Source organism: Jaculus jaculus, chromosome 13, assembly GCF_020740685.1.
Source record: "Jaculus jaculus isolate mJacJac1 chromosome 13, mJacJac1.mat.Y.cur, whole genome shotgun sequence".
In the NCBI taxonomy this organism is placed as follows: Eukaryota; Metazoa; Chordata; class Mammalia; order Rodentia; family Dipodidae; genus Jaculus; species Jaculus jaculus.
In genome coordinates this window covers 15,772,250-15,798,536 of record NC_059114.1, presented here as the reverse complement: position 1 = coordinate 15,798,536, position 26,287 = coordinate 15,772,250, and the positions used below count along the sequence as shown (strand labels likewise).

The 26,287-nt window shown below is 46.6% G+C and overlaps 1 protein-coding gene across 2 annotated transcripts in view; it reads left to right on the top strand.

Annotated features, from left to right (window-relative positions):
* The window catches only part of Bicdl1 (BICD family like cargo adaptor 1), a 101,894-nt gene that overhangs the window by 59,460 nt on the left and 16,147 nt on the right, over positions 1–26,287 (top strand). For both annotated transcript variants that reach the window (XM_012950054.2, XM_045133171.1), the window contains exons 3-6: positions 14,416–14,532; positions 17,303–17,449; positions 25,015–25,194; positions 25,656–25,874. In XM_012950054.2, coding sequence (XP_012805508.2) covers positions 14,416–14,532; positions 17,303–17,449; positions 25,015–25,194; positions 25,656–25,874 — 663 coding nt within the window. The remainder of the gene's footprint in view (positions 1–14,415; positions 14,533–17,302; positions 17,450–25,014; positions 25,195–25,655; positions 25,875–26,287) is intronic.

Below are 26,287 nucleotides of genomic sequence, written 5' to 3'. Positions count from 1 at the left end.
ATTCTCCTATGTCTCCCTCCTCAGTGCTGGGATTCCAGATGCACGCCACCATGCCTGACTTTTTCCTCGGGTGCTAAGGACCCAGACTCAGGGCCTCAGGCTTGCACTGCGCTGCAAGTACTTCACCCTCGGGCCATCTCCCCATCTTTTTTTTTTTTTTGGTCAACTTGTTATTACAAGCCTTCTTCATACTGGAGAGTCAACTGTAGGATAAGTTGAAGAGCCCTTTCCTTTGCCAGAACTATAGGTTAATGCTAGCAATAAACTTATTTAGAGGAAATGATTTACCATATTAAGAAGGTCACTTGACCTCTTCAAGGTTTATCTCAATAAGGAGTCCATAATTCCTGTCTAACAAGTAGTATTAAGAGAATTGAATGAGCCAGGCAAGGTGGCAACCACCACACCTTTAATCCCAGCACTTGGGAGGCAAAGGGAGGAGGATCACTGTTAGTTTGAGGCCAACCTAAGACTACATAGTGAATTCTAGGTCAGCCTGGACTAGAGTGAAACCCTACCTTGGAAAAAATAAGGGAGAGAATTGAATGAAGCCCAGGCATGGTGGCGCACGCCTTTAATCCCAGCACTCAGGAGGCAAAGGTAGGAGCATGGCCATGAGTTTGAGGCCATCCTGAGACTACAGAGTGAATTCCGGGTCAGCCTGGGGAGAATTGAATGAAATAGATGGATAGCTAAGGTACACTCAGTAAGTGATAATTCAGCTCCATCTAGAAAACCATACAAAATGCTATCAATCCCTAGGTGCTTAAATTTTGTGGAGACCATTTGTGCTTTTGTGGGGGGTGGTGTACCCAAGTTCTTGCCTACCATGAAATAATGTCCCATTCCATCACTCGTCCACCTATTTTGTTTGACTTGGTCTCTTACTGACTGGAGCTTGCCAGGTCCTTCTCCCCACTCCACAGTTCACCTTCGTAACTGGGGTTACAGGCATGTGTAGCCTGGCCAAATTTTGCGCAGTTTCTGAAGATTCAAACTCGTGCAATCTCAAGTCCTCTTAGCTTGTACAGGAAGCACACTTAACCTCTGAACCATCTCTCCAGCCCAGTGAAGACCATTTTTTAAAATGTGATTTGATTTGAGGCCGGGCAGAGTGGCTCAGCACCTCCAATCCCAGCACTCTCTGGAAGCTAAGGAAGGAAGGTCAACTTGAGTTGAAGGCCAGCCTAAGGCAGTAGCGAGAGTTCAAGGTCAGACTGGACTAGAGTGACACCCTGCCTCAAAAAAAGAAAAAAAAAAGTGAATTGGGAAACGAAAGCAAGAATTGAAGCTCCATGAATGATAGAGGATGTAAGGAAAGAAACATGAGCCGGGCGTGGTGGCGCACGCCTTTAACCCCAGCACTCGGGAGGCAGAGGTAGGAGGATCGCCGTGAGTTCAAGGCCACCCTGAGACTCCATAGTAAATTCCAGGTCAGCCTGAGCTAGAGTGAGACCCTACCTCTCGAAAAAACAAAAATAGAAAAAGAAAGAAAGGAGCATGAACTTAGGCTCCAAGCAGTGGAAGAGCTTAGTCTTCACCACCTGCTGCTTGTAGACAGCCTCCCTCGTCTTTGCTGTGGCTTTAGTCCCCATATATACATGTACTACGCGTCCCCTCCCCAGTGACTTCATGGAAAATTATTCTGAGCCTTGTAAAAACAACCTCGTGAGGCTAATGCTTGTCTGCAGTACTACTGTTTCCATGGCAGCCATCAAATGCATAATCTGTAAGGCGAGATGTGAGAAGTATTTTCATCAATACATGCCCCATTTTACTGGGAAAATACCCCCCACCCCGGGAGATTAACAGTCTCTTTAGCTGCAGTATCTACACTCTCCCACATTTCCGGAACACTTGGTAAGAAATCCTTCGAAGAAAAACAATCTTGCCGGGTAGGTGTGGTGGCTCACACCTTTAGTCCCAGAACTTGGGAGGCAGAGGTAGGAGGATTGCCGTGAGTTCGAGGCCAGCCTGGGACTACAGAGTGAATTCCAGGTCAGCCTGGGCCAGAGTGAGACCCTACCTTGGGGGAAAAAAAAAAATCTTGCTATGATTTTTTTGTTCTGCAAGGAAGTAGCATTATGCTTGGATATTGATTAGTTTATACCAAATAGACATAACAAATAATAGGATAAAAGTTTTATAACTAATTTGTAAAGAGTTTTGTGAAGGTTTATAAATAATTAGGAGCAGATAAACAATAAAATACTCTCTGGTCCAGTTTACTCAAATTATAGGGAAGATTTAAAGATAACTTTTTTGTTTTTGTTTTTTCAAAATAGGGTCTTGATCTAGCCCAGGCTGACCTAGAATTCACTATGTATTCTCAGGGTAGCTTCAAACTCACAGCAGTCCTCCTACCTCTGCCTCCTGAGTGCTGGGGTTAAAGGCGTGCACCACCACGCCCGGCTTAAAGATAATTTTTAGATTTGTTTATCATTTGCAAGTAGAGAGAGTGAACATGGAAATGCCAGGGCCTCTTGCTGCTACAAATGAATTCCAGATGCATACACTGCTTTGTGCATCAGGCCTTGTGAAGGTACTCAGAGATTGAACCCTGGCCAGCGGGCTTTGCAAGCAATCACCTTTAATTGGTAAGCCAAAAACATTTTTGTTGACAACCTCTGTACATGTAGACAATATACCTTGGTTATAATCCCATCCCACCACCTTCCCTTTTCACTTTCCAGAATCCCTCCTCCACTGAATCTTTTTTTCCAACTGGTCTCTTTTATTTTGATGTCATGATTTTTCCCCTGCTATTCTGCAGGTCTTGTTTGTAAGTAGCATCAGCCACTGTGAGGTCATGAGTGTCATGGCCACCTTGGGTCTTGAACATGGAATTGCAAAGAGCTCCTTCCCTTCCTTTGGCTAATACATTCTTTCTGCCACCTCTTCCGAAGTGGCTCCTGAGCTTTGGAGGGTGTGGTAGAGATGTCTCACTGCTGAACATTCCACCATCCCTTCTTCTCGGCTCTTCTATGAGTTCAGAGTTTCCCTAGTCTTCACCACCGTCTGAATAGAGAAGGTTCTCTAACCAAAAGTGAGAATAGCATTACTATATGGGCATAAGTGTTTAGAGAGCAGTTTGGTGGGCATTATATATGCATTTAGCCAGATAACGGTAGTAACTCTTCTAGGGCATATGATCTCCCCAGCCAAAGGCTTTTGATTAGGTTTTAGTGCCAGGCTTGAATTCCCTCTCGGAGCAGGCCTCAAATCCAATCAGAGAGAACTCAATTTCCCCTATTACAGATATGCCACCATTCTACCAGTTGGTACCTTTAGTTTGGCTGACCAGCCATAAAACTTGCAGGGTCCACTGCCTGCGTAGCACCATTGGTGATTTCTCTTTCCTGACAAGCTGCATAGTCCTCTCCAGCGTTCTGACAGCTAGTTAACAGGTTTCCAGTTTAGGGCCAGAGTGACTTCTCAGTATCCTGCAGCCTCAGCATGTGCTATCTCCAGCAATAGTGTCTTACCATCTAGTTCTAGTGAATAACCAAGAGTCTTGGCAGTAGCCTGTAACGTTTTGGGAATCATGGACTTCCCTGACCAATAACTCACTGGAAGGTACCCCATGCCTAGCACTGAAATTTTCTTTTAACAGCCTATGGCTTCTGGGCACAGCATTATCCATCCCTATAGGATGCTTCTGCCCAAACTCACTCATTCCTCCCTCCCTCCCTCCCACCTTCCTTCCCTCCCTCAGACTGACCTGGAATTCACTGTGTAGTCTCAGGCTGGCCTCAAACTCATGGCAATCCTCCTACCTCTGCCTCCTGAGTGCTGGGATTAAAGTTGTGCACCACCACACCCAGCTGTCTCAGTATAATTTTTTCTAGATCCATTTCCCTGCAAATTTCATTTTTATTTATAGCTGAATAAAACTCCATTGTATAAATATACCACATCTTCATTACCATTTATCAGTTTATGGGGATACAATTTTAATATTTAGGTGCCTGGAGAGATGGCTCAGTGGTTAAAGGTATTTGCTTGCAAAGCCTGAGAGATGGGGTTCGATGCCCCAGTACCCACATAAAGCCAGATGCACAAGATAGCATATGTGTCTGGAGCTCATTGCAACAACAGGAGGCCCTGGCACACCTATTCTCATTCATACATTTTCTCTTTTTCTCTCAAATAAATAAAATCCCCCCACCCCGAGGTAGGGTCACTCTCTGGTCCAGACTGACCTGGAATTAATTATGTAGTCTCAGGGTGGCCTCAAACTTATGGAAATCCTCCTACCTTTGCCTCCTGAATGCTGGGATTAAAGGCGTGCACCACCACGCCTAGCTCAAATAAATAAAATCTTTAAAAAATGTAATATTTAACTTTTTGCTGGAGAAAATTGAATGCATTATGTAACATGAGAATTTTACGCTTTGGTTTTTTTTTTTTTTTCCTGTCATAGACAACCCTAAGTTGAAAGTAAGTTCATGTATCTGTTTTCCTGTGTTCAATAAATTTGTCTACTTGGACTTGGCACAGTTCTGAGTCCTGGGATTATGGCAGGCAAAGAAAACAAAGGCCCTGACCTTTAGGAACCTAACACCAAGGGCAGACAGAGCAGCAGCAACTCAATGAAAGAACTGGATAGGGGCTGGGGTGTTGATTCAGCAGCTAAAGGCACACGCTTGCAGGCCTGCTGCCTCCCAGGACCCACGAAGGCCAGATGCACAAAGGGGGCGCACGCGTCTGGAGTTCTTTTGCAGTGGCTAGAGGCCCTGGCGCGCCCATTCTCTTTCTCTCTCTCTCTGTCTGCCTCTTTCCCTCTCTCAAATAAATTAATAAATAAATAAAGATAATATTTTAAAAGAAGTCTACATTTACAGCCTGTTCTCACGTTCACTGTCTTACCTATTTAATTAAAAAAAATTATTGCCGGGTGTGGTTTCTCACGCCTTTAATCCCAGCACTCGGGAGGCATAGGGAGGAGGATTGCCGTGAGTTCAAGGCCACCCTGAGAGTACATAGTGAATTCCAGGTCAGCCTGGGCTAGAGTGAGACCCTACCTCAAAAAAGAAAAAATTATTGCCCGGTGTGGTGGGCCTTTAATCCCAGCACTCAGGAGGCAGAGGTAGGAGGATCACCATGAGTTTGAAGCCAGCCTGAGACTACATAGTGAATTCCAGGTCAGCCTGGGCTAGAGCAAGTCCCTACCTTAAAAAAACAAATACACACATATAGATAGATAGATAGATTCATGAAGCCTGACACATTATTGTGCATCTGTGCTCAGGTACTTGGGAAGCTGAGGCAGAGCATTACCTGAGCCCAGGATTTCAAGACAATATAATAAAACTCTGTCCCTTCCCACCCCCCCCTTAAAAAAAAGGGCTAGGGCTGGAGACATGGCTTAGCAGGTAAGGCACTCACCTGCAAAGCCTAAGGACCCAGGTTCAACTCCCCAGAACCCACGTAAGCCAGATGCACACGGTAGTACATGTGTCTGGAGTTCTTTTGTAGTGGCTAAAGGCCCTGCCCTGTCATGCCCTTTCTTCTTTCCTTCCTTCCTTCTTTCCTTTCTTTCTCGCCCTCCCTCTCTGTCTCCCTCCCTTCCTCTCATAAAAAAGTAAATATAAAATACTTTTAAAAAAACAAGGACTGAGGGCTGGAGTTAAGGCATTTGCCTACAAAGCCAAAAGACCCAGGTTCGATTTCCCAGGACCCACGTTAGCCAGATGCACAAGGGGGCACACACGTCTGGAGTTCGTTTGCAGTGGCTGGAGGCCCTAGCGCGCACATTCTGTCTCTCTCCCCTCTTTCTCTGTCAAATAAATAATAAAATATTTTTAAAAAAACAAGGATTGAGAGTATAGGTCAATGGTATAATGCTTTTCCACCATGTTTGAGGCCCTAGGTTCCTTCCCGAGCTTGATCCCCTTCTCCCCACCCCACCTAATTTTTTTAATCAACTCCATCTCCTATGAAATAATAATGATGTTCTTTAAAAAAATACTTGAGTGAGTCTTAAGTTGTTGGTTTTGAGTATTAAGATTCCACATGCAAAAGCAGGGTGAGGATGGAGATAGGAGCACCAAGCAGCAAATCTGCGGATCAGTCATGGGTAATTGACATCAAAGCCTGAGAAAATCTGCTTGAGCCCTGGGCTGACCTGTAGGAGAAATGGTGCCCTGTACCAAGGATGGGCCATTTAAGTCACGGGGAATTAGCTCATTAATTCCCTGGTGCTACTGCTGGAACCTTGCTCAGGGGGCACTTCTGGAGCTTAGCTTAATCCCTCTTCTGTTTTCTGTAGTCACAGCTGACAGTCACAGAAAGGACTCACTTAAGGTGTTCAGGTTTTATCTTCCACCATAACCATTGAGCACCTACTGTGTGCCCTGCTCTTGATTCAATAAGCAAAGATAGGACATGCAATTCCTATATATACATGCTTCACAGTCTGAGAAGACACACGTGTAAACAAATCAGCAGGAGTGTGTGATGGGTGCTACAATAGAATACTACAGGGCTACAAAGAGGCCACCTAGAAGTCATCTCTGAAGAGGGCTACTACTGAGTTCAAGAATGTATCACGTGAAGCCATGGTTTGTAATCCTAGGCACTTGGGAGGCTACACCAGGAGGATTGTGAGCTCAAGGTCTGGAGTACAAACTGAGTTCAAGACAGCCTGAGTAGCATAGTAAGTTACAAAATAACAATGGCTAGTGCTGGAGAAATGGCTTAGTGGTTAAGGTGCTTGCCTGCAAAGCCAAAAGACCTGGGTTCAATTTCCCAGGACCCACGTAAGCCAGATGTACAAGGTGGCACATGAATCTGGAGTTGGTTTGCAGTGGAGGCCCTGGAACATTTTTTGTTGTTGTTGTTTTGGTTTTGGTTTTTTGAGGTTGAGTCTCGCTCTAGTCCAGGCTTACCTGGAATTCTCTATGTAGTCTCAGGGGGGCCGCAGACTCATGGCGATCCTCCTACCTCTGCCTCCCAAGTGCTGGGATTAAAGGTTGGCACCACCACCCCCTGCTGGAACACTCATTTTCATTCACTCACTCTGTCTCTCTCGCATAAATTAAAATTTAAAAAAAAAAAAAAAAGACTAGGACTGTTGCTTAGAGGTAGAGGACTTGCCTTACCATGTGTAAGGCCCTGGGTTCAATTCCATTGTCATCCAAAAGAAAAAATAAATATCATGTGAGAATTTTAAGAGGAAACATACCAAAAGGGACATACCACAGGATGTAACACTTTGGAGAAAAAAATCATAAGTTGATTTCAGTATTACATTTATGGTTGGTAAGAAAGTGTCCACTGATTGAGAAAAAGGTCCTTTTTCCCTAACCTGTCTCTAGCTCGAAACAAGAATATTTTGACTTCTTAGCCACCTTTTTAGGTCTGGTTAGGTTCCCTGGTGTGGTAGTTTGAATAGATGGCCCCCAATATATTCAGTGTTTTATTAGTTTGTAGTGTAGTTTGGATCTACAGCACCCGGCTGGAGGCAGTGTCACTGGGTGGATCTTAAGGTGTAGTGGTGGGTTTGAAATTTCAATCTAAAAATATGCAATGTGCCTAGTTCTGTCTGGAATTCCTGAGGTGTGCTGTGTGGTTTTGCTTTTAGCTTTTGGCATGTGGTGCTCGCTTGCGTGCGCGCTCTCGCTCTCTCTCGCTCTCGCTCTCCCTCTCCCTCTGCCTGATCCTTTTAAGAGGGTTCTAGCCTTTCCTGCCATTATGGAACTCCCCATGGATCTATAAGCTTCAATAAATATCCCTTTCTCTAGCTGTGCCCAGGTTGGTTCCACATGATAGCCATTATGAACAACTGAACAGTGCTGCAATAATCACATGAGTGCAGATATGTCTGGTCTGGAAGTTCATTACCGTGAACCTGACACTGGCAAGTCATGTGATCAAAGGAAAATAATTAAAGATACTAAAGCTTTCTTTCCTCCTTAGGATTAGACATGACTATTGTTTTCTGAGGACATCCTGAATGTGTCCCTGTGATATAATTTGTCTTCCAGTGAAGGCCTCCTGTGTGTGGCCCCCAGCCCATTCCTGTCTCCAGTGAAAGTTTCCCTGTTGAAAGCTCAAACCACTCATCCCAGGAAGTCCACGGTACTCAGCATCTCTAACCCTGAGGGAACAGGAACACATTCCAAGGTGGACGTGTCCTGGGTGCTGAGTGGTCCACTTCTTCCATGACTCTCCGGACTTTTCAGGGTTCCTTGGTTAGGACAGTACCACCATTCATGGATGAAAAAGCATGCCTGAGTTCCCGGAAGCCCTGCCACAGCCTCAGGCAGGGCTATCGTACTTGCCTTCCTCCGTCAGTCCCTAGCCACATTTTCTTAGGCTCCTTCTTCAGGCTCTATAAGATCTTCCCTCACTTACATTTAACCCATTAAACTTGCTTGTGTTCTCTAGGATGGAGACAATGACAGCAGTAACAGCAGCTAGCACACAGTGTTCACTGTGTACCAGACACTGTGTTAAGCAATTCCTGCATATTCTTTCATTTGCACAGTCTTATGTGACTCTACCTCTTCCTCTTATCAGGTACACGCAGTTAAGCAGATTTTCCGAGGTTACACAGTACTGTAACTAGTAGAGAAGAAAATATATATATATTTTAAAAGCTATTTTATTGGGCTGGAGAGATGACTTAGCGGTTAAGACGCTTACCTGCAAAGACAAAGGACCTCAGTTCGATTCCCCAGGAACCACGTAAGCCAGATGCACAAAGGGGCGTAATGCGTCTGGAGTTCGTTTGCAGTGGCTCCTGGAGACCCTGGGTGCCCATTCTCTCCCTCCCTCCCTCTTTCTTTCTCTCCAATACATACATAATTGCTGGTGTGCTAGTTGCTATTTCTTCGTCCATAGTTTTGAGGACCCTCCATACTGCTTCCTGTAATTGTTGTACTTGTTTATATTCTGTCAACAGTGTGCAAGGTTTTCCTCTTGCTTTTCAAAGTGTGTGTGTGTCCTCTTCCGTTTCTTTCATTAGTATTTTGAATTTTCATGTTGGAAGCAGTCACTGCTCCAGATGTGTATACAAAGACAAGAGGACACTAGCTCTATAGCAGTGTGGGAAGAAGCTGGAGTGGTGGCACACGCCCTTAATCCCAGCAGCAGGCAGGGTTCGCTGGATCGCCGCCACCCTCACAGTACATAGTGAATTCCAGGTCAGCCTGGGCTAGATTGAGACCCTACCTCAAAAAGCCAAAGAAGGAAGGAAGGAGGGAGGAAAGACTGTCTAAGACAAGATGATGAAGGTAAAGAGATCTAGCTACAGGAGGGTAAAAGAGTGGGAGGGGACTTCACTTTTTATTTGCAGGTAGAGAGAGACGTTGGGCAATACTAGGGTCTCTTCTCACTGCAAACAAGCTCCAAATGCATATGTCACTTTATATCTGGCTTTATGTGGGCACTGGGAAATTGTACACTGGCCTGAAGGCTTTGCAAGCAAGCACCTTTAACCACCGAGCCTTCTCTCCAGCCCTGGAAAGCCTTTTATTTAAAAAAAAAAAGGCTGGCGAGATTGCTTAGTGGTCAAGGCACTTGCCTGCAAATCCAAAGGATCCAGGTTCAAATCTCCAAGACCCACGTAAGCCAAATGTGCAAGGTGGTGCATGAGTCTGGAGTTTGTTTGTGGCAGCTGATGGCCCTGGTGTGCCCTTTCTCTCTCAGATAAATAAAATATCTTAAAAATAAATAAAACCTTTTCATATTATTTTATGTTTTATTTATTTGAGGAAGGAGACAGCAAGAGAGAAAAAGGAAGAGGCAGATAAAGAAAATGGGTGTGCAGGTCCTCCAGCCCTGCAAACAAACTCCAGATGCATGTACACCTTGTGCAGCTGGCTTGTGTGGGTACTGGGGAATTGAACTTGGGTCCTTAAGAGTCATAGGCAAGTGCCTTAACCGCTAAGCCAGCTCTCCGCCCCCCCCCCCAAAAGTTTTAATTTTAAAATATTTCTATTTATTTGAGAGAGAGAGAGTATGGGTACATCAGAGCCTCTTAACACTACAAACTCCAGACACATGCACCACTCTGTGCATCTGGCTTTATATGGGCATTAGGGAATCGAACCCAGGCTGTTAGGCTTTATAAGCAGCCATCTTTAGCTGCTGAGCCATCTCTCCAGCCCTGGAAAGCCTTTATTTATTTTACATATAAATAATGTATATATGTGTGTGTATGTGTATAGAGAGAGAGCGCACGCATGCACAAACACTAAGAGACGGCTTAGCAGTTCAGGCAGTTGCTTGCAAGCCTGATAATAGCAGGTCTGAATTCCCAATATCCAAGTAAAGCCAGATACACAAAGTAGTGTATGCATCTGGAGTTTATTTGCAGTGGCAGGAGGACTTGGTGTGCCCTTTCTCCCTCCCTCCCTCCCTCCCCCTCCCTCTCTCTCTCTCTCTCTCCCCCTGCTTGCAAATAATAATAAAATTTTAAAATATTTTTATTTATTTGAAAGAGAAGGGGATTCGAACCTGGACCATCAGGCTTGCAAACAAGCACCTTAACCTATAAGCCATCTCTCCTTGTTTCCATTGGTACCTGTTTGGTTTTTCACTCCTCCTGCCCCCATAATGTACTTGCTTTTATTAGAAAATTACTGAAGATGGACTGGATGATAGCTCAGTCAGCAGAGTGCATGCTGTGCAAGTATGAAACTTGAGTTCAATCGCCCAAACTCACAAAAAAGAAAAAAACATACTGGCCACTGTGGTGTGCTTGTAATCCCCTCACTGGGGAAGCAGAGAAGGTAGATGCCAGGGTCTCATGCCAGCCAGTCAAGCCTAGTGAGCTCCAAGCCAGTAAGAGACCTGATCTCATAAAAGGTGGACAGTATTCCTAAGGAATGATGCCCAACACCATTCTTACACGTGCCCGTGCCCTCTCCCCTACACACACACACACACATAAAAAAGAAAAAAAGAAAACTACTTAGAATACTTGACTTGGGGAATGAAAGTATTATTCTTCAGACAGGGTTTGTGTTTTCTCCTGTTCAGTGTCTAGGGACACAAGCAATCTAGGATTTAAACAAACAAATAAAGTCTTTGGGCTGAAGAGATGGCTTAGCAGTTATGGCACTTGCCTGCAAAGCCAAAGGACCCAGGTTCAATTCTCCTGGTCCCACGTAAGCCAAATGCACATGGTGGCACACACATCTGGAGTTCCTTTGCAGTGGCTGAAGGCCCTGGGGCACCCATTCATGCGCGTGAGCGCGCACTCTCCCTCCCTCTCCCTCTCCCTCCTCCTCTCTCTCCCTCTCCCCCCTTCTTTCTTTCTATCTATCTATCTATCTATCTATCTATCTATCTATCTGTCTCTCTCAGTCTCTCTCTCTCTCTCTCTCTCTCTCGTCTCTAACAAATGAATAAAAATCTAAAAAAAAAAAAGACTTACAGAAGTTGCTGAGGTAAGTAATTTTCACAAACCATCATCCAATTCCCTCTGATGTTAACATCTTAATCATAGTTATCAAAACCAGGAAATTTACATGACATTACTGTTATTAACCAGTCTACATGTCTACAGGAGTGTTGCCCTTTATCCCAGAGATATTCTTTTCCCAGTTCATGTTACATTGAGTTGTCATGCTTCCCTTCTCTGCACTTACCTCAGATAATTTCTCAGGCTGTCTTTGTTTTCTTCAAACAATACTTTTGAAGAGTCTGATCCTTCCTTCTTTTATTTTTATTTTTTATGAGAGAGAGAATTGGCATGCTAGAGCCTCCAGCCACTGCAGTCAAACTCCAGACACATGTGCCGTCTTGGGCACATGAGCAACCTTGCCTGTGTGTCACCTTAGTGCACCTGGCTTACGTGGGTCTGGAGAGTCGAACATGGGCCCTTAGGCTTCGCAGACAAGTGCCTTAACTGCTAAGTCATCTCTCCAGCCCTAATCCTTTTTTTTTTTTTTTTTAAACTAATTAATTTGAGAGAAGGAAAGAGACAGAGAGAGAATGGGTGTGCAAGGGCCTCCAGCCACTGCAAACGAACTCCAGATGGATGTGCCACCATGTGCATCTGGCTTACATGGGTCTTGGGGAATCAAACCTGGGTCCTTTGGCTTCACAGGCAAGCACCTTAACTTCTAGCCCGATTCCTCCTTCCTTTTTTTTTTTTTTTTTTGAGTCCATGTTTCCATTGGTATAGTTGACTTTCAGGTTTTTTTTTTCCTATAATGTGTTTATTTTTATTAGAAAGTCATGAGGTCCCTGTGTGAAATAGATTAACTCCAGTAGAGATTCTTTTTTCTTGACCCTTACAGTATGTAGTCAAAAGGCTTACATCCTGCTACTTAAGTTTTTCCCCCACCTCTTCAAGTGCTGCATCTCTCATTTGTTTTGAAATTGTTTTGTTCATTTTTATTTATTTATTTGAGAGTGACAGACAGAGAAAGAGGCACACACAGAGAGAAAGAGAGAATGTGCATGCCAGGGCCTCCAGCCACTGCAAACTAACTCCAGATGCGTGCGCCCCCTCTTATGCATCTGGCTAACATGGGTTCTGGGGAATCGAGCCTCGAATTGGGGTCCTTAGGCGTCACAGGCAAGCGCTTAACCGCTAAGCTATCTCTTCAGCCCAACATCTCTCATTTGAAATGCAGTAAAGTTGGTTATGTTTGGGTTCCTGTAGCCAGTCGGTTTGTTCTTGTGATTTTAGCCTTGGCTCATCTTGTCAGCTCTTTGATGTTTGCAAGAAGGTTCTTGCATTTATCAAGCACTTTTCGGATAAGGGGGTCAAGCAGCCTACCACATTACTAGAAAGGAAGCCTTTTATTTGGAAAGTATTGACGAAAATCTTACTGCTAAGATTAACATTACACATTAAGAAAAACAAAAATGGGACAAATGTCACTTCTTTTTAAAACATTTTTTGGGAGCTGGGGAGATGGCTTAGCGTTAAGGACCCAGGTTTGAGTCTCCAGTACCCATGTAAAAAGCCAGATGGTGCATGCATCTGGAGTTTTGTTTTCAGTAGCTGGAGGCCCTGGTAAACCTATTCTGTCTCTCTCAAATATATAACTATTCTTTTAAATGTTGAGACAGTTTCACTATGTATGTATCTTTAACTTGCAGCAATCTCCTCCTGCCTCACCCTCCAGAGTGCTGGAATTACAAGCTCAAGCCACTATACCCAGCACCTGAGCTATTTTCAAAAGTTTTTTGTGGAGAATTAACATACTCAAGCTTAGTGAGAACAGGAAAAATGTTACATATTTTTGCATTTTTTTTATCACTCAGTAAGCAGCTATCATGTTTATCACTATAAATAAAGAGAAAGTTATCAATATCAATAATTATCAATAGATATCTACTACCAAATTGAAAGTTTTAAAAAATTTGAAAATAAACTGGATATGGTAACATGTGCCTTTAATCCCAACACTTAGGAGACTGAGGTAGGATTGCTGTGAGTTTGAGGCCACCCAGAGACTACAGAGTAAATTCCAGGTCAGCCTGAGATAGAATAAGACTCAACCTTGGAAAAAAAAGAAAGAAAGAAAATACAGGCACTGGGGAGATGGCTCAGTGATTAAGGGGCTTATCTGCAAAGCCTAATGACCTAGGTTCGACTCCCCAGTACCCACATAAAGCCAGATGCACAAAATGGCGCGTGTGTTTGGAGTTCATTTGGAAACCCTGGCACGCCGATTTAGCTCTTTTTCTCTGCTTGCAAATAAATAGATAATTAAAATTGGAAAATACAGATTTTGGTTAATCAAATTGTGCATTTGAGCCAAGGCTAAGCAGAAGCCCACTTTCGGTTCAAATTAGTATGAGTTTTCTTTTCTGAAGTGTATCCGTCTGCCTGGCTAACAACAATGAAGTTGCCCAGTCTACATTCCTGCAGACAAGTTTTACCTCTACTCACTGATGTGTGTTCATCAGTGCATTATAGTTGCAAAATCCAGGGGTACCCCAGATGCATAATAATAAGGGTGGCACGGGAAACTGGAACCTGTCTATTTAAATATCAGTCATACAACATGATAGTTTATCAGTAATATGGAAATGCTTTTGATACAATGCTCAATGAAAAAGTGCATAAGCAGTATGATCATAATAAATTGTGTTCACACTTACGTAGAAAGATTGAGTAGTAGATGGGTGTGGTACCATGTACCTGCGATCTCAGCACCTAGGAGGTAGAAACAGGATCAGGAGTTTCAAGCCAGCCTCGGCTACATAATGAGTATGAGGCCAACCTGGGTTACCTGAGTTCCTGTCTTAAAAACCAGCAAGAAAGGCCAGGTGTGGTGGCGCAGGTCTTTAATTCCAGCTCTCGGGAGGTGGAGGTAGGAGCGTCGCCTCCTTGAAGTGTTACTGAACAGAAATGCCAAGATATGCTTAAGAAATAGAAGGCTGAGATCATAACAGACTTTCTTTGCACATTCCCCTGGATGCACTTGGTCTCTTCTGTTGCAGGCCTCTGAAGTCGAGAGACAGCTCTCCATGCAGGTCCATGCCCTCAGAGAAGACTTTCGGGAGAAGAACTCCTCCACCAACCAGCACATCATCCGGCTCGAGAGCCTTCAGGCAGAGGTGAGGCTCCCGTCTGGCCCTACTTGGAGACTTTGCCTGGCTCTTTGCATAAGATGTCCTCTGAGCTGGGAAGCAAACTCCTGCTCTATATAAAAGGACTAAAACCTCTAACGAGAAACATTTCTTTAAGAACCTAAATGAGAAACACTTGGGCCTCAGTCCTGTGGGGAGCCTCTTGTCTGGAAAAAGAGATGCTTAGAGTGCAGCTGAGGGAGTTGAAACCATGCATGACCTACTTTCTACTGAATATGTCAACCCCTGCATAAAACGTCCTTGCCAGCCCCCAACAAAAGCCGGAGAAGAGCATCATCCCTTTCTCCATTCCCTTAAGCCCAGCTCAGTCTATCTCTGCTGCAAAAGGTGAAGCTTCTGTTCTGCTTCCCAAGGCTTTTGTGAAGATTTGGTGGTTAATACATGGAGAGCATTTTGTGTAGGACCTGGGACACGAGAAGGCTGTTGTACACATGAGAACTCAGAACACAGTGGCAGGTCTTTGGCCCTGACTAGACCAGGGGAGGAAGAAGTAGCATTTAGGGAACAATACTGTCAGCATCCAGTCGTGGGGGTACAGGGAAGACAAGGGTCATAGCACAAGCCGAAAATCTTTTCCTCTGGGAAAGACTACCTAAACTGCTCCCTAGGATCCGTTACCCCCTTTGGCTAAATCACTCTTGGAATCTAGAGCCAGACAGAAGGCCCTCCCTCCAGTGTGGTTAAAGGATCAGCCTTTGTGGTGAGGCCAGAGAAACCTTCCCTGAGTCAAAAGTGACCTGAGAATGTTTTTTTTTTTTTTTTTCCTAAAGTCTGTCAATATCTTCTCTTTTCTTCTGCCTCCCATTCCCTTCCTTCCTCCTTTCCCTTGGAATTCCTACTGGTATTGAGCAGCAGGTTCTTGAAGTAAGTAGAGCTTGCTCCGGTGGGGTTCGGCATGCCTGTCTGGGAACATTTGTGTGCATGATTTGGCCATTCAACTGCCCTGCCAGGCTCTCACTCCTTCGAGTTGCCTGCCTTCCTTTCTCCCACCTGATCACTCTCTAGACATTTAGGATCATTCCCAGGAATGTTAATTGCCAGATTTGGTCACGAGTTTCATGGGTGTGCGGGGCTGGGGTAAAGGAATTAGCAGCGTAATGCCAAATCCTTGCTTCTGGTTAGTAGCACTGCAATTTGAAAGGCTTAGTCGTGAAGTGGTTCATTTCAAATAAGTTACTTCATGAAACTTGGAACTTCTAAGAGGTTTTTAAGGGCCAGCTGTGTATCATAGTTGTGTTACGTCATAACCTCGCTGGGAAACGGAGATGAGCCGTGGGAAGGAGGATGAGGTCAGAGGGTATTAAAATGAAATGCGCTGGAGTGAAAATTCCCTTCAGCAGGGTGACTCTGTTTCAGTATGGGAAATAGTGGGCCCATTCACCAAAGGGGCATGCTCCTTTTGGTCTCTTACCCAGGTGCACACTTGAGAGACAGTATTTCTTTGTTTGGCCAGACACCCGATCTCTGGACAAAGGCCGCATACCTCACTTCTCCAGGACAGCCTCCCTATCTGATTGATCGGTGGCCAAGGAAGAAGTGTGGCCTGAGAGCAGTGCCCTCGTGCAGAGACAGGCCCGCCAAAAGTCAGAGGGAAGGTGGGGCTCACAGGGCTAGGACAAGTCAGGCACTCATTCCCGACCCCCTTGGAAAGGCGCTCTGGTCGATCCCCAGAATGTGTGGGAGGAAGAGCCTTAGGTGTTGTCCAGGAGGCTAAACAGCCGAGCATGGGAGCCATCTGGACCATGCCTGGAAAGTATTTTCAAGCATAAAGCTGAATGGAGAATCAGACCAGCAAAAACCTGATAGGCGGAACAGGGGGATCTGTAGGACCACAGTGTCACCGCCCCCCAAATCCAGCACTTCTTGGAAAGGCTTCCTGGAGCCCCTGAGCTGGGTGGTGCTGTGGGTAAGGTGCTGACCGGGAGGATCACAGCCTTAGTTACCTCCCACAAACCTGGAGGCCAGAGACGACTGGGTGTTCTCCCCACCCCCTTTCTCCCCAACACTGAAGAGTGTGGAAAGGTTGTCTTATGAGGAGATGCGTGAATCTTGACACCTATGAGGTGCTCGGGTCTGCAAGCAGCTGAGCTTCCTCCCTAGAGGAGAGCATTTGCTTCTGCTCACATACTACTCTCTCAAAGTGCTTGGAGTAAAGTCCGTTCATCCTGAGAGGCCCCGTCCGGCTCCTGCCTGGGCGGATGCAGGCCATTCTCTGCCTGTGTAGCCTGCTAGCTTCTCCTTAGCTGTGGCTCGGCTCGTGCCTCAGCTGCCATGTCCAGCCCCAGAGGGATCAGCCGTGGGATGGGGAGGGGAGGGGAGGAGAGCCTGCTTATGAAAACAGTGCAGCTCCCAGGGAACTTCCTGGTGCGTTGGACTCGAGGAGCAAGGAAAGTAGGTAGATCAGGTTCCTGTGCCAGGTGGGGCCAGGGCAAGGCTGAGGGCAGGTGAGGTGAAGCCTTCTCTGATGCATCTCTGGAGTTTCCAGGGCACTTAACCACCCCTTCGTCTGCTTGGCAGTCCACATTCTGGCTTCCCCAGTGCTGACTCCCACCCCTTCTCAGACAGCTTTCTAGAAGGAAGGGCCTTTCTCTTCAGCTTAGGATTGCACAGCTCTGCTCTCCAAGGTGGGGGCCCCCGAGTCCCTGGGCACAGCACTTAGACACACATCCCTTGTGTTTGGGGCCAGTCCCCTCCTACGGTGAGCAGGGTGTAACTCCACACCCCTGCACCCTTTCAGATCAAGATGCTGTCTGATCGGAAGCGGGAGCTGGAGCATCGGCTCAGCACCACCTTAGAGGAGAACGACCTGCTGCAAGGCACTGTGGAGGAACTGCAGGACCGAGTGCTGATCCTGGAGAGGCAGGGCCATGACAAAGACCTGCAGGTACTGGGCACCTTGCCATCTGGTGGGATGTGGGCCACGTGGTAACAGCACTCAGCCAGGAAGCCAGCACTCTGGCTGCGGTCTCCCCCAAGATCTATTGTGACTCCCGTGGGCACCCACTATCAGCCCATAGCAGGGAAGTGCATCCCACCCCTCAGGTCATTCCCTCCCCATGTGTTCTAAGTCCCTGGTCCCTGGGGCAGTGTCACCCAGTTCTTTCTGGGCTCTTAACAGCTGGAGTGCCAGCTGGATCCTTCTGGCCTCCTGGTGCTTGAAATGGGCCAGAAGATTTCAGAGGGAGCCTGTGGCTGTGTGTTCAGGTCCCTGTCACTGCTGCTGCTGCTGGGCAGAGGGATTTTTGTTTCTGGCACAAAGCAAAACCCAAGAAGCTGCCCACTGAACCCAGCAAGAAGCATTCTGCTTTTGCCTGTTGCTAAGAAAAGCACTGGCAGACCCCTCTGTGAGCCCACTTAGTCTTTTTGTGCCCCCCCCAAGGGAAATTGCTTCTTAGTCATACTTGCCATTATTTGGAAACTGCCCCCAGTCCTCAGATGAACCCTCAATCTCCCACTGGACAAGAAGTAACCCCAAGCAGAACAATGATCTGTCTCCCCAGAGGTAGTCCGTTAGATCTGCAGCTGGGGTGCTTCACTGGGCTGCCCTGGTTCCAGAGACAAGGGAGACATGACTGCCTCTGGCCATGGCAGAGAGCACGCTGGTGTGCAACAGCGTCATGTGGAGAGGTGGATGGCCAGGTCACACTTAAATGTCAGTGTGTCCCTACCAAAAGACCAGGCTGCAGAAGACGCAGTGGTCTCTTGGGGTGAGGAGAGGCAGAGCTTTTTATAAGCGCTGAGATGTGGAGTGAGAAAACTTCAGCTGAAGCCAAGTGTGTTGTCACACACTGTAAGGCCAGCACTTGAGAGGCTGAGGCAGAATGCAGGTTCCAGCTAGGCTGGGATACATAGAGACCCTGTCCCCAAAAGGAATAAAAGGAAACAGTCTGAGATCTGAGTCTGGTAACGTCACTTGTCACAGGAACTATCAGCTAAAGTGCCAATGATCAACTTCTTCTCCCTCTCTGGATTTTATTGTTGTTGTGATACAAACTTTTGTGCTATATGCTAATAACTTTGCATATAGTGTGATCTCTGAAAATGTTAAATAGAAAATAGATTGGAGGTGGGTTGGAAGATGGCTCAGCAGTTAAAGGCACTTATACTTGCAAAGCCTGCCAGCCTAGGTTTGATTCCCCAGTACCCACAGAAAGCCAGATGCACAAAGTAGCGCATGCATCTGGAATTCGTTTGCAGTGACAAGAGGCCCTGGCATACCCATTCCCTTTCTCTCTCTCTCGGGTCAGCCTGGGCTATAGCGAGATCCTACCTTTAAAAAAAAAAAAATAAGCCAGGCATGGTGGTGCACGCCTTTAATCCCAGCACTCAGGAGGCAGAAGTAGGATCGCTGTGAGTTTGAGGCCACCCTGAGACTCCATAGTGAATTCCAGGTCAACCTGGGCGAGAGTGAGACCCTACCTTGAAAAACAAAACAACAACAACAACAACAAAAAAAAAACAGGTGTGGTGGCTCACGCCTTTAATCCCAGCACTTGGGAGGCAAAAGTAGGAGGATCGCCATGAGTTTGAAGACACCCTGAGACTACATAGTGAATTCCAGGTTAGCATGGGCCAGGGTGAGACCCTACCTGAAAAACACAAACAAACAAAAAATTAAAGAAAGAAAATAGACAGGGCTGGAGTGTAGCTCAGTGGTAGAGCACCTGGCTAGCCTGCATATCACGCGGGAAGGGCATGGCTCTGGCTAACGCCAGGGAACTACGTTTTCAGTGAAAATAAGCTTGCTCATTTTTCAAGGCTGATGATGGTCACAGCAGTGCACATGGTGTGCCTCTCTTTACGGACCAGTTTCCTCACAACTCCTGAAGCTGAGGCATAAAGAACACTGATCATTTATCCCAAGTCACAGATGGCCCTTGGCAGAACGGAGACTGCCATCCCACACACTCCTCATTTACCTGTCTGATGCTCACTCGCCCCAGCAACTTGGATCCCCACCAAGCATTCTCTTGTTATTGAGCTAGAACATGGAAAGAAAAAGTACAGGAAGCAGAGACGTGACCCTTGCCAAAAAGAAACTTTCAGTGCAGCATGAATGAATTTGCAAATAAAAAGACCTAGTTTCTAATCTGTAACTGGGACCCTAGAAGCAGTGGGGGCCACATTCACGGGCTGAGCTCCGTCCTGCCAGCCTGTGTAACTGCTGCTCCCAGCCTTCTGTTCATGTGAAAATCTTAAGCTGCCACTAGTTTCCAGTGTCCTCCAGAAAGCCTTGTGTATTGCCAAAATGGCCCAAACTGACCCAAAAATAAAAATTCCAGGGGCTTGAGAGATGGCTTAGTGGTTAAGGCACTTGCCTGCGAAGGCTAAGGACCTGGGTTCTACTCCCCAGTACCCATGTAAGCCAGATGCACAAGGTGGTGCATGCATCTGGAGTTCGTTTGCAGCGTCTGGAGGACCTGGTGCATCCATTCTCTCTCTGCCTCTTCCCCCCCAAAAAAAAAAATTAATTTTTTTTTTGTTTTTTTTTTAATCCAGCTGACTCAGGTAACAGTTGAACAGTCCTAACAAGTTAGTAAAGTGTTAAATCGGTGGTGTTGGCCTGAGTTCAGCTTTTTGCTAAGCTTGTCCTTGTTGTAGGAGGGCTGGAAAGATGAGCTCATGCTGACCCAGAACTTGACAGTGACCCTCCTGAGAGCTATACTCAAGCTTGCTAAACTCTCATAACAAGTCCTGTTCCTCTGCGAGAAGCACTTAGCTACTCTGTTGCACACTCTTTTGGGTGGGCATCTTACAGATGTACGCAGGGCCTAACTCTGGCAAACGGGCAGTTTCTTTAGCAGAACGCAGGCCCCACACACGAGTGACTCAGGAGCAGAGGTTCTGAGGTCTGGAGTTTCCTTCAGCTCTGATCATGGACAATTGAGCAGGCCTGTGCCAGTACATGCCTCACTCCCCCCCCCCCCCCCATGTCAGATGAGTACCGTGAGCTTCAACTTCACACACTATACTAACAAAAGCATTTCACGTCATCTCCGTTCATACCTAGAAATACACTTAGTGTCATCTTTGGTATACAAAGATGCTGTTTCTTGGGCTGGAGAGATGGTTTAGTAGTTAAGGCGCTTGCCTGCAAAGTCTAAGGACCTAGGTCCAGTTCCCTAATACCCATGTGAGCCAGATGCGCAAGGTGGCACATGCCTGTAGAGGTCCTTTGCAGCAGCTAGAAACCCTGGCATGCCCATTCTCTTCCTGTGTGTGTGTGTCTCAAGTAAATGAATAAAAAAAATTTTAAGATGCTGCTACTTGCTTTGGAAAGTTCTTCTCTGCTCTTTTTTTTGTTTTGTTTTGTTTTGTTTTTGGCATATGGTCTAGGTGGTGAGTCAGTCACTGGCCAGAGAGTGAGGCGCCTCCTGGCCTTTGGTTCCCTTGCTGTTACAATTAATTAAGCACCTCTGAGTGTGCATGAGTAATTGAACTAATTTTGTCCAGTGCTTAAGAACTTGCACTTGTCTCTCAGAACTTTTCCTGCTGGGATGTGTGTGGAGTTGTCTAGAAAATAATTGTAAAGCATTTTGCCACTCAATGTACTGCTTGTAACTGTGCCAGATGCTTCCTAGGAATGCCTGTTTTCCTCCCTGTACCTCTGACTTTTTTTTTTCTTCTGAGTTTCCCCAAAATTGGGGCTGGAGGAGTTCCCACTGGACCAGCAGGTGTTGCTGACCCCCACGAACCACACAGGGCAGGCCTGCTTGCCAATTCTTTTTTGTTCCCAAGCATATGGGCTCCAGGCAGTCTCTGTTAGGGCTCATCCAGGCCAGTAGCCAGCCATTTTCTGGCACTGAGGGGTTAGAGGTAAGGCTGCAGGCGCCTTAATGACCCACTAAAGGTTCTGCTGAGTAGCTCACTCCCTTTGCAAGAACCAGAGCTCTCGGTGCCCGCCAGACACTCCACAGTATCATCTCTGCAGAAGTCACCGATTCTGGAAAGAATTGGCCAAGAATCTTAAAAAAGTGGTACAGTATCCCCTCTTATTTTATTTTCAGTAATCGTTTGAACCTCAGCCCTCATGCGTGCTAGGCATGCTCTTTAACCACTGCGCGACATTTCCAGTCCAACCCTGGCCAGCCTTCCCTTCATGACAGTCATTCTGTGTCAGCTTTCTGAGTGCCTAGTATTACAGGTCTGGGCCACCACACCTGGCTAGTGTCCCCTCTTTTTAAGAGAACAAAGATAAACCCAGAAATATTAATTTATAACATAATAAATTAAACTAAAATCCCAGGAATTTTCAACTACACTGACCTATAAAAAACATCTTTTATGCTGCAGGTGCTGGGGGAAGTCCTAGGAAAAGTAGGAAATGCCGCGGGTGTGACACGTAGCAAGTATGCCTGGCACCTCGCAGACTCCTGCAGACTCCGCCTAGGGCCTGCTGTGTTAGGAGAAGGGGCCCTCCAACAGTGGTGGTCGGCCGTCCCCCTTATGCCCATGATGCCCTGGCCAAGAAGTGGTGCCCAGAATGGGGCTCTAAGGAGAGGGTTGAGAATGCAAAGGAGGCAGTGAGAGAAGGAAGAGACCTGCTGTAAGCTGTGATCTCGCCTTCCTGTCTCCTCCCTGCACTGGCTTCCGCCCTTTTCTGAGCCTCAGTTCTATTCTCAGAAACCTAAGGTGGCTGAGCTCATCCATCTCTGTGGCTCTTCCATATCTAATAGTGAAAGCTGGTGTGAAAATCTCTGTGCGATCATTGAAAAAAATAAGAAAAAAGGCCTGGGCTAGAGTGAGACCCTACCTTTAAGAAACAAACAAACAACAACAAAAAAGACTGGAGAGATTGTATAGTGGTTAAGGCATTTGCCTGCAAAGCCTAAGGACCCAGATATGATTCCCTAGGACCCATGTAAAGTCAGATGTACAAGGTGATGCATGTGCCTGGAGTTCCTTTGCAGTGGCTACAGGCCCTGGCGTGCCCATTTTCTCCTTCTCTCCTTCCCTCTCTCTCTCAAATACTTATTTTTTTAAAATCAGCCAGGTGCAATGGTGCATGCCTTGTATCCTCGCGCTGCAGAGGCAAGAGAATTGCTGTGAGTTCAGAGTCAGCCTGAAACTACTGCACAGTGAATTCCAGCTCAGCCTGGACTAGAGTGAAAGCCTGTCTTTAAAAAAAAAAAGTATCAAGAAAAAAGCCTTGCCAGGTGTGGTGGCTCACGCCTTTAATCCCACCACTCTGGGAGGCAGAAGGAGGAGGATCTCCGTGAGTTTGAGGGCGCCCTGAGACTACATAGTGAATTCCAAGTCAGCCTGAGCTAGAGTGAAAATCCTACTTCGAAAAAAAAAAAGAAAAGAAAAGAAAAGAAAAGAAAGCCTGGCATGGTAGCACATGCCTTTAATCCCAGCACTTGGGAAGTGGAGGTAGGAAGAAGGATCACCATGTGTTTGAGACCAGCCTGGACTACTACAGAGTGAATTCTATTTAGGTCAGCCTGGATTAGAGTGAGACCCAGCCTCAAAAATAAAAATAAAATATCAAGAAACAACAACAAAAAAGTTAGCTGGGCATGGTCGCACACACCTTTAATCTCATCACTCAGGAGGCCAAGGTAGGATGATTGCCATGAGTTCAAGGCCACCCTGATAATGCAGAGTGAATCGAGGTCAGTCTCAGCTAGAGCAAGACCCTACCTCAAAAAAAAAAGGCGGGGGGGGGGGATTGCTGGAGAGATTGCTTAGCTGTTACAGGCACTTGCTTTCAAAGCCCAATGTCCTGGGTTTAATTTCCCCAGTACCCTTATAAAGCCAGATGCACAAAGTGGCATGTGTGTCTAGAGTTCATTTGTTATGGCAGGAAGCCCTGGTACACCCATCCTTCCTCCTTTCCTTCATCTCTCCCTCTCCCTCCCCCCCCCCAAATAAGTTTTTGCCACGAATTCAAGGCCAGCCTGAGACTATATAGTGAATTATAGACCTGTAATTCACTATATAGGCTAGAGTGAACCCCTATTCCCCCAAAAGAATTAATTAAAAAAATTTAAGCTGGGTGTGATGGTGCATGTCTTTAATCCCAGCATTTGGGAGGTAGAGGTAGGAGGATCACCATGAGTTTGAGGCCACCCTGAGACTACATAGTTAATTCCAGATCAGCCTGGCTCAGAGTGAGACCCTACCTCGAAAAAACAAAAATCAAAATTTAAATTAAAGAATTTCTGGGAAATGTCAAAATCATATGTATAATATTTGGCTCTCAGAATGGCAGATATTTGAAATGTTCTTTAAAAGTTTGTCTAGTGCTGGAGGGTAGGCTTAGCAGTTAAGGTGTTTACCTACAAAGCCAAAGGACCCAGGTTCATTTATCCAGGACTCACTTAAGCCAGATATACAAGGTGGCACGTGTGTCTGGAGTTCATTTGTAGCAGCTGAAGGCCCTCACACACCCATTTGCTTGTCTCTCTCAAATAAATTAAAAAAAAAAAAGAGCTGGGCCTGATGGTACATGCCTTTGATCCCAGCACTTAGGAGGCAGAGATAGGAGGATCGCCATGAGTTCAAGGCCACCTTGAGACTCCATAGTGAATTCTAGGTCAGACTGAGCTAGAGTGAGACCCTACCTCGGGGGAAAAAAAAAGTTTGTCTAAGCGCTTTCCAGTCTTGAAAGCAAAGAAATAAGAGTGCTGGTGATGCAGGATTTCGTGGTTCAGGAAGGATCTCCTGGAATTTATGAACCTTGAGTTATGGGTTCTGTCCTGCCTTGAATAAAAATTAATAAAGATGGACTCAAGAAGGGTACATTATGAATTATTAAGTTTATTTTAGGGGGACATCACAAATTGTGTTTATTTAAGGGAGATTGGGATTTTAGAGAAACTGAGGCCACCGGGCATGGTGGCGCACACCTTTAATCCCAGCACTTTAGTCCCACATGTGGGCTAGAGTGAGACCCTGCTCTGTGTGTGTGTGTGTGTGTGTGTGTGTGTGTGTGTGTGTGTAAAATTTATTTACTTTGGGGGGGGGGTCTGGAGAGATGGCTTGGCTGTTAAGGTGCTGGCTTGTGAAGCCTGAAGACCCAGGTTCTCTCGGGACTTGTGTAGCCCAGGCCAGCCTCAAGGTAGTCACATAGCTGTGGATGACCTTGAACTTCTGATCCTCCAGCCTAGATCTCCCCAGTGCTGGACTTAGAGGCATGTGCCATCATGCCTTTATGTATGCCAGGCAAGTGCTCCACCGATGAGCCATGTCCCTCGCTCTCGAGTATTTCTTAATCACTGGTTCTTCCTTTATCTTTCTTATCCTCTGAAAGTATGTGTTGAGGAAGCAGTTACTTGTCCTGTAGAATCTTACAGATAGGAGTCTTGTCCACCCTGGCCCCAGCACAGTCGGCTGCATCCTTCCTGCTTGTCTTCCTGTCAGTTGGTGGCGCGTCCAGCTGCAGGGCCAGGTCTGGAGCCCTGTTTGCCATTTGTTTTGTGACAGCCTGCGCGCTCTCTCCCACAGCTCCACCAAAGCCAGCTGGAGCTCCAGGAGGTCCGGCTGTCCTACCGGCAGCTGCAGGTGAAGCTGGAAGAGCTCACGGAGGAGAGGAGCCTGCAGAGCTCAGCTGCCACCAGCACGTCCTTGCTGTCAGAGATCGAGCAGAGCATGGAGGCTGAGGAGCTGGAACAGGAGAGAGAGCAGGTGCTGACATCTCTGCCGCCTGGCAGGGAAAGTGGGACCGGGGTTGTTCTCTTTGTCCACTGAGACCTTGCGCAGAACATCCAGAGGTCAGGGCTCAGCTCCTTCCTGGGGCATTGGCAGCATCCTCACACATTTGAATCATCCCCTATGCCATTGGCTTCTTTTCATGCTTCCCGTGTCCGCTAAGTCTCCTGACCATTTGTGACACCAAGGGAAGCCTTTATGTGGCGGGCGGGAGGAGCTGGAGTTCAGGGGAGGAAGACTAGGACCCCTGAGACCATGTGGGAGCCCCAAAATGAGTGCTAGTTCTTGAGACGGGGTGTGAAGAATGAAAACAAAGCCTTTGCTCTTAGAGCTGGAACTGGTGTCAAATGTCTGTAATTTTAGCTTCAAATACTGAGTGGATGACCAGGTCCTCTCTAGAGTGTGTGTCATGATGAATGAAAAACTTTGTGGCACAGCTGAGACTGCAGCTTTGGGAAGCCTACTGCCAGGTCCGCTATCTCTGCTCTCACCTCCGCGGGAATGACAGCGCCGACTCCGCCGTGTCCACGGACTCCTCCATGGATGAGTCGTCAGAAACCTCATCGGCCAAGGACGTGCCGGCCGGCAGCCTGCGCACCGCCCTCAGCGAGCTCAAGAGGCTGATACAGAGCATCGTGGATGGCATGGAGCCCACGGTAAGGGCCAGCCATAGGATTGGGCCAGTGGGCGGTGAAAAGCCAGTGCAGATGGTGAAGTAGTCCCTGAGCTAGTCAGAACTCTGCCAGTCATCAGTCTTACTGGCTTGAGAGCCAGAGAGGTGAACGCCAGCAGACAGAGCCCAGGGTCCTCCTCCTGCAGACGCCAGGGCAGAGTTCTTTTCTCCACACAGTTACGTACAGGCAGCAGTGGCCTTGAATTGGAAGGCCTGCATGGGGAACCTTGGTATAGAGACATATGTGGCTGGGTCACATGTGAAGTTGTTCTGTAGTTGGCCCTGGTGGTGGGTGGCTTGAAGTGGGCAAGCTTAAAACACCCAAGGCTTCTGTGCAAAGAATCTCGGTGAGCGCAGGGAGTTACGGAAAGAGGAATACGAGGAGCCTCGGAATTC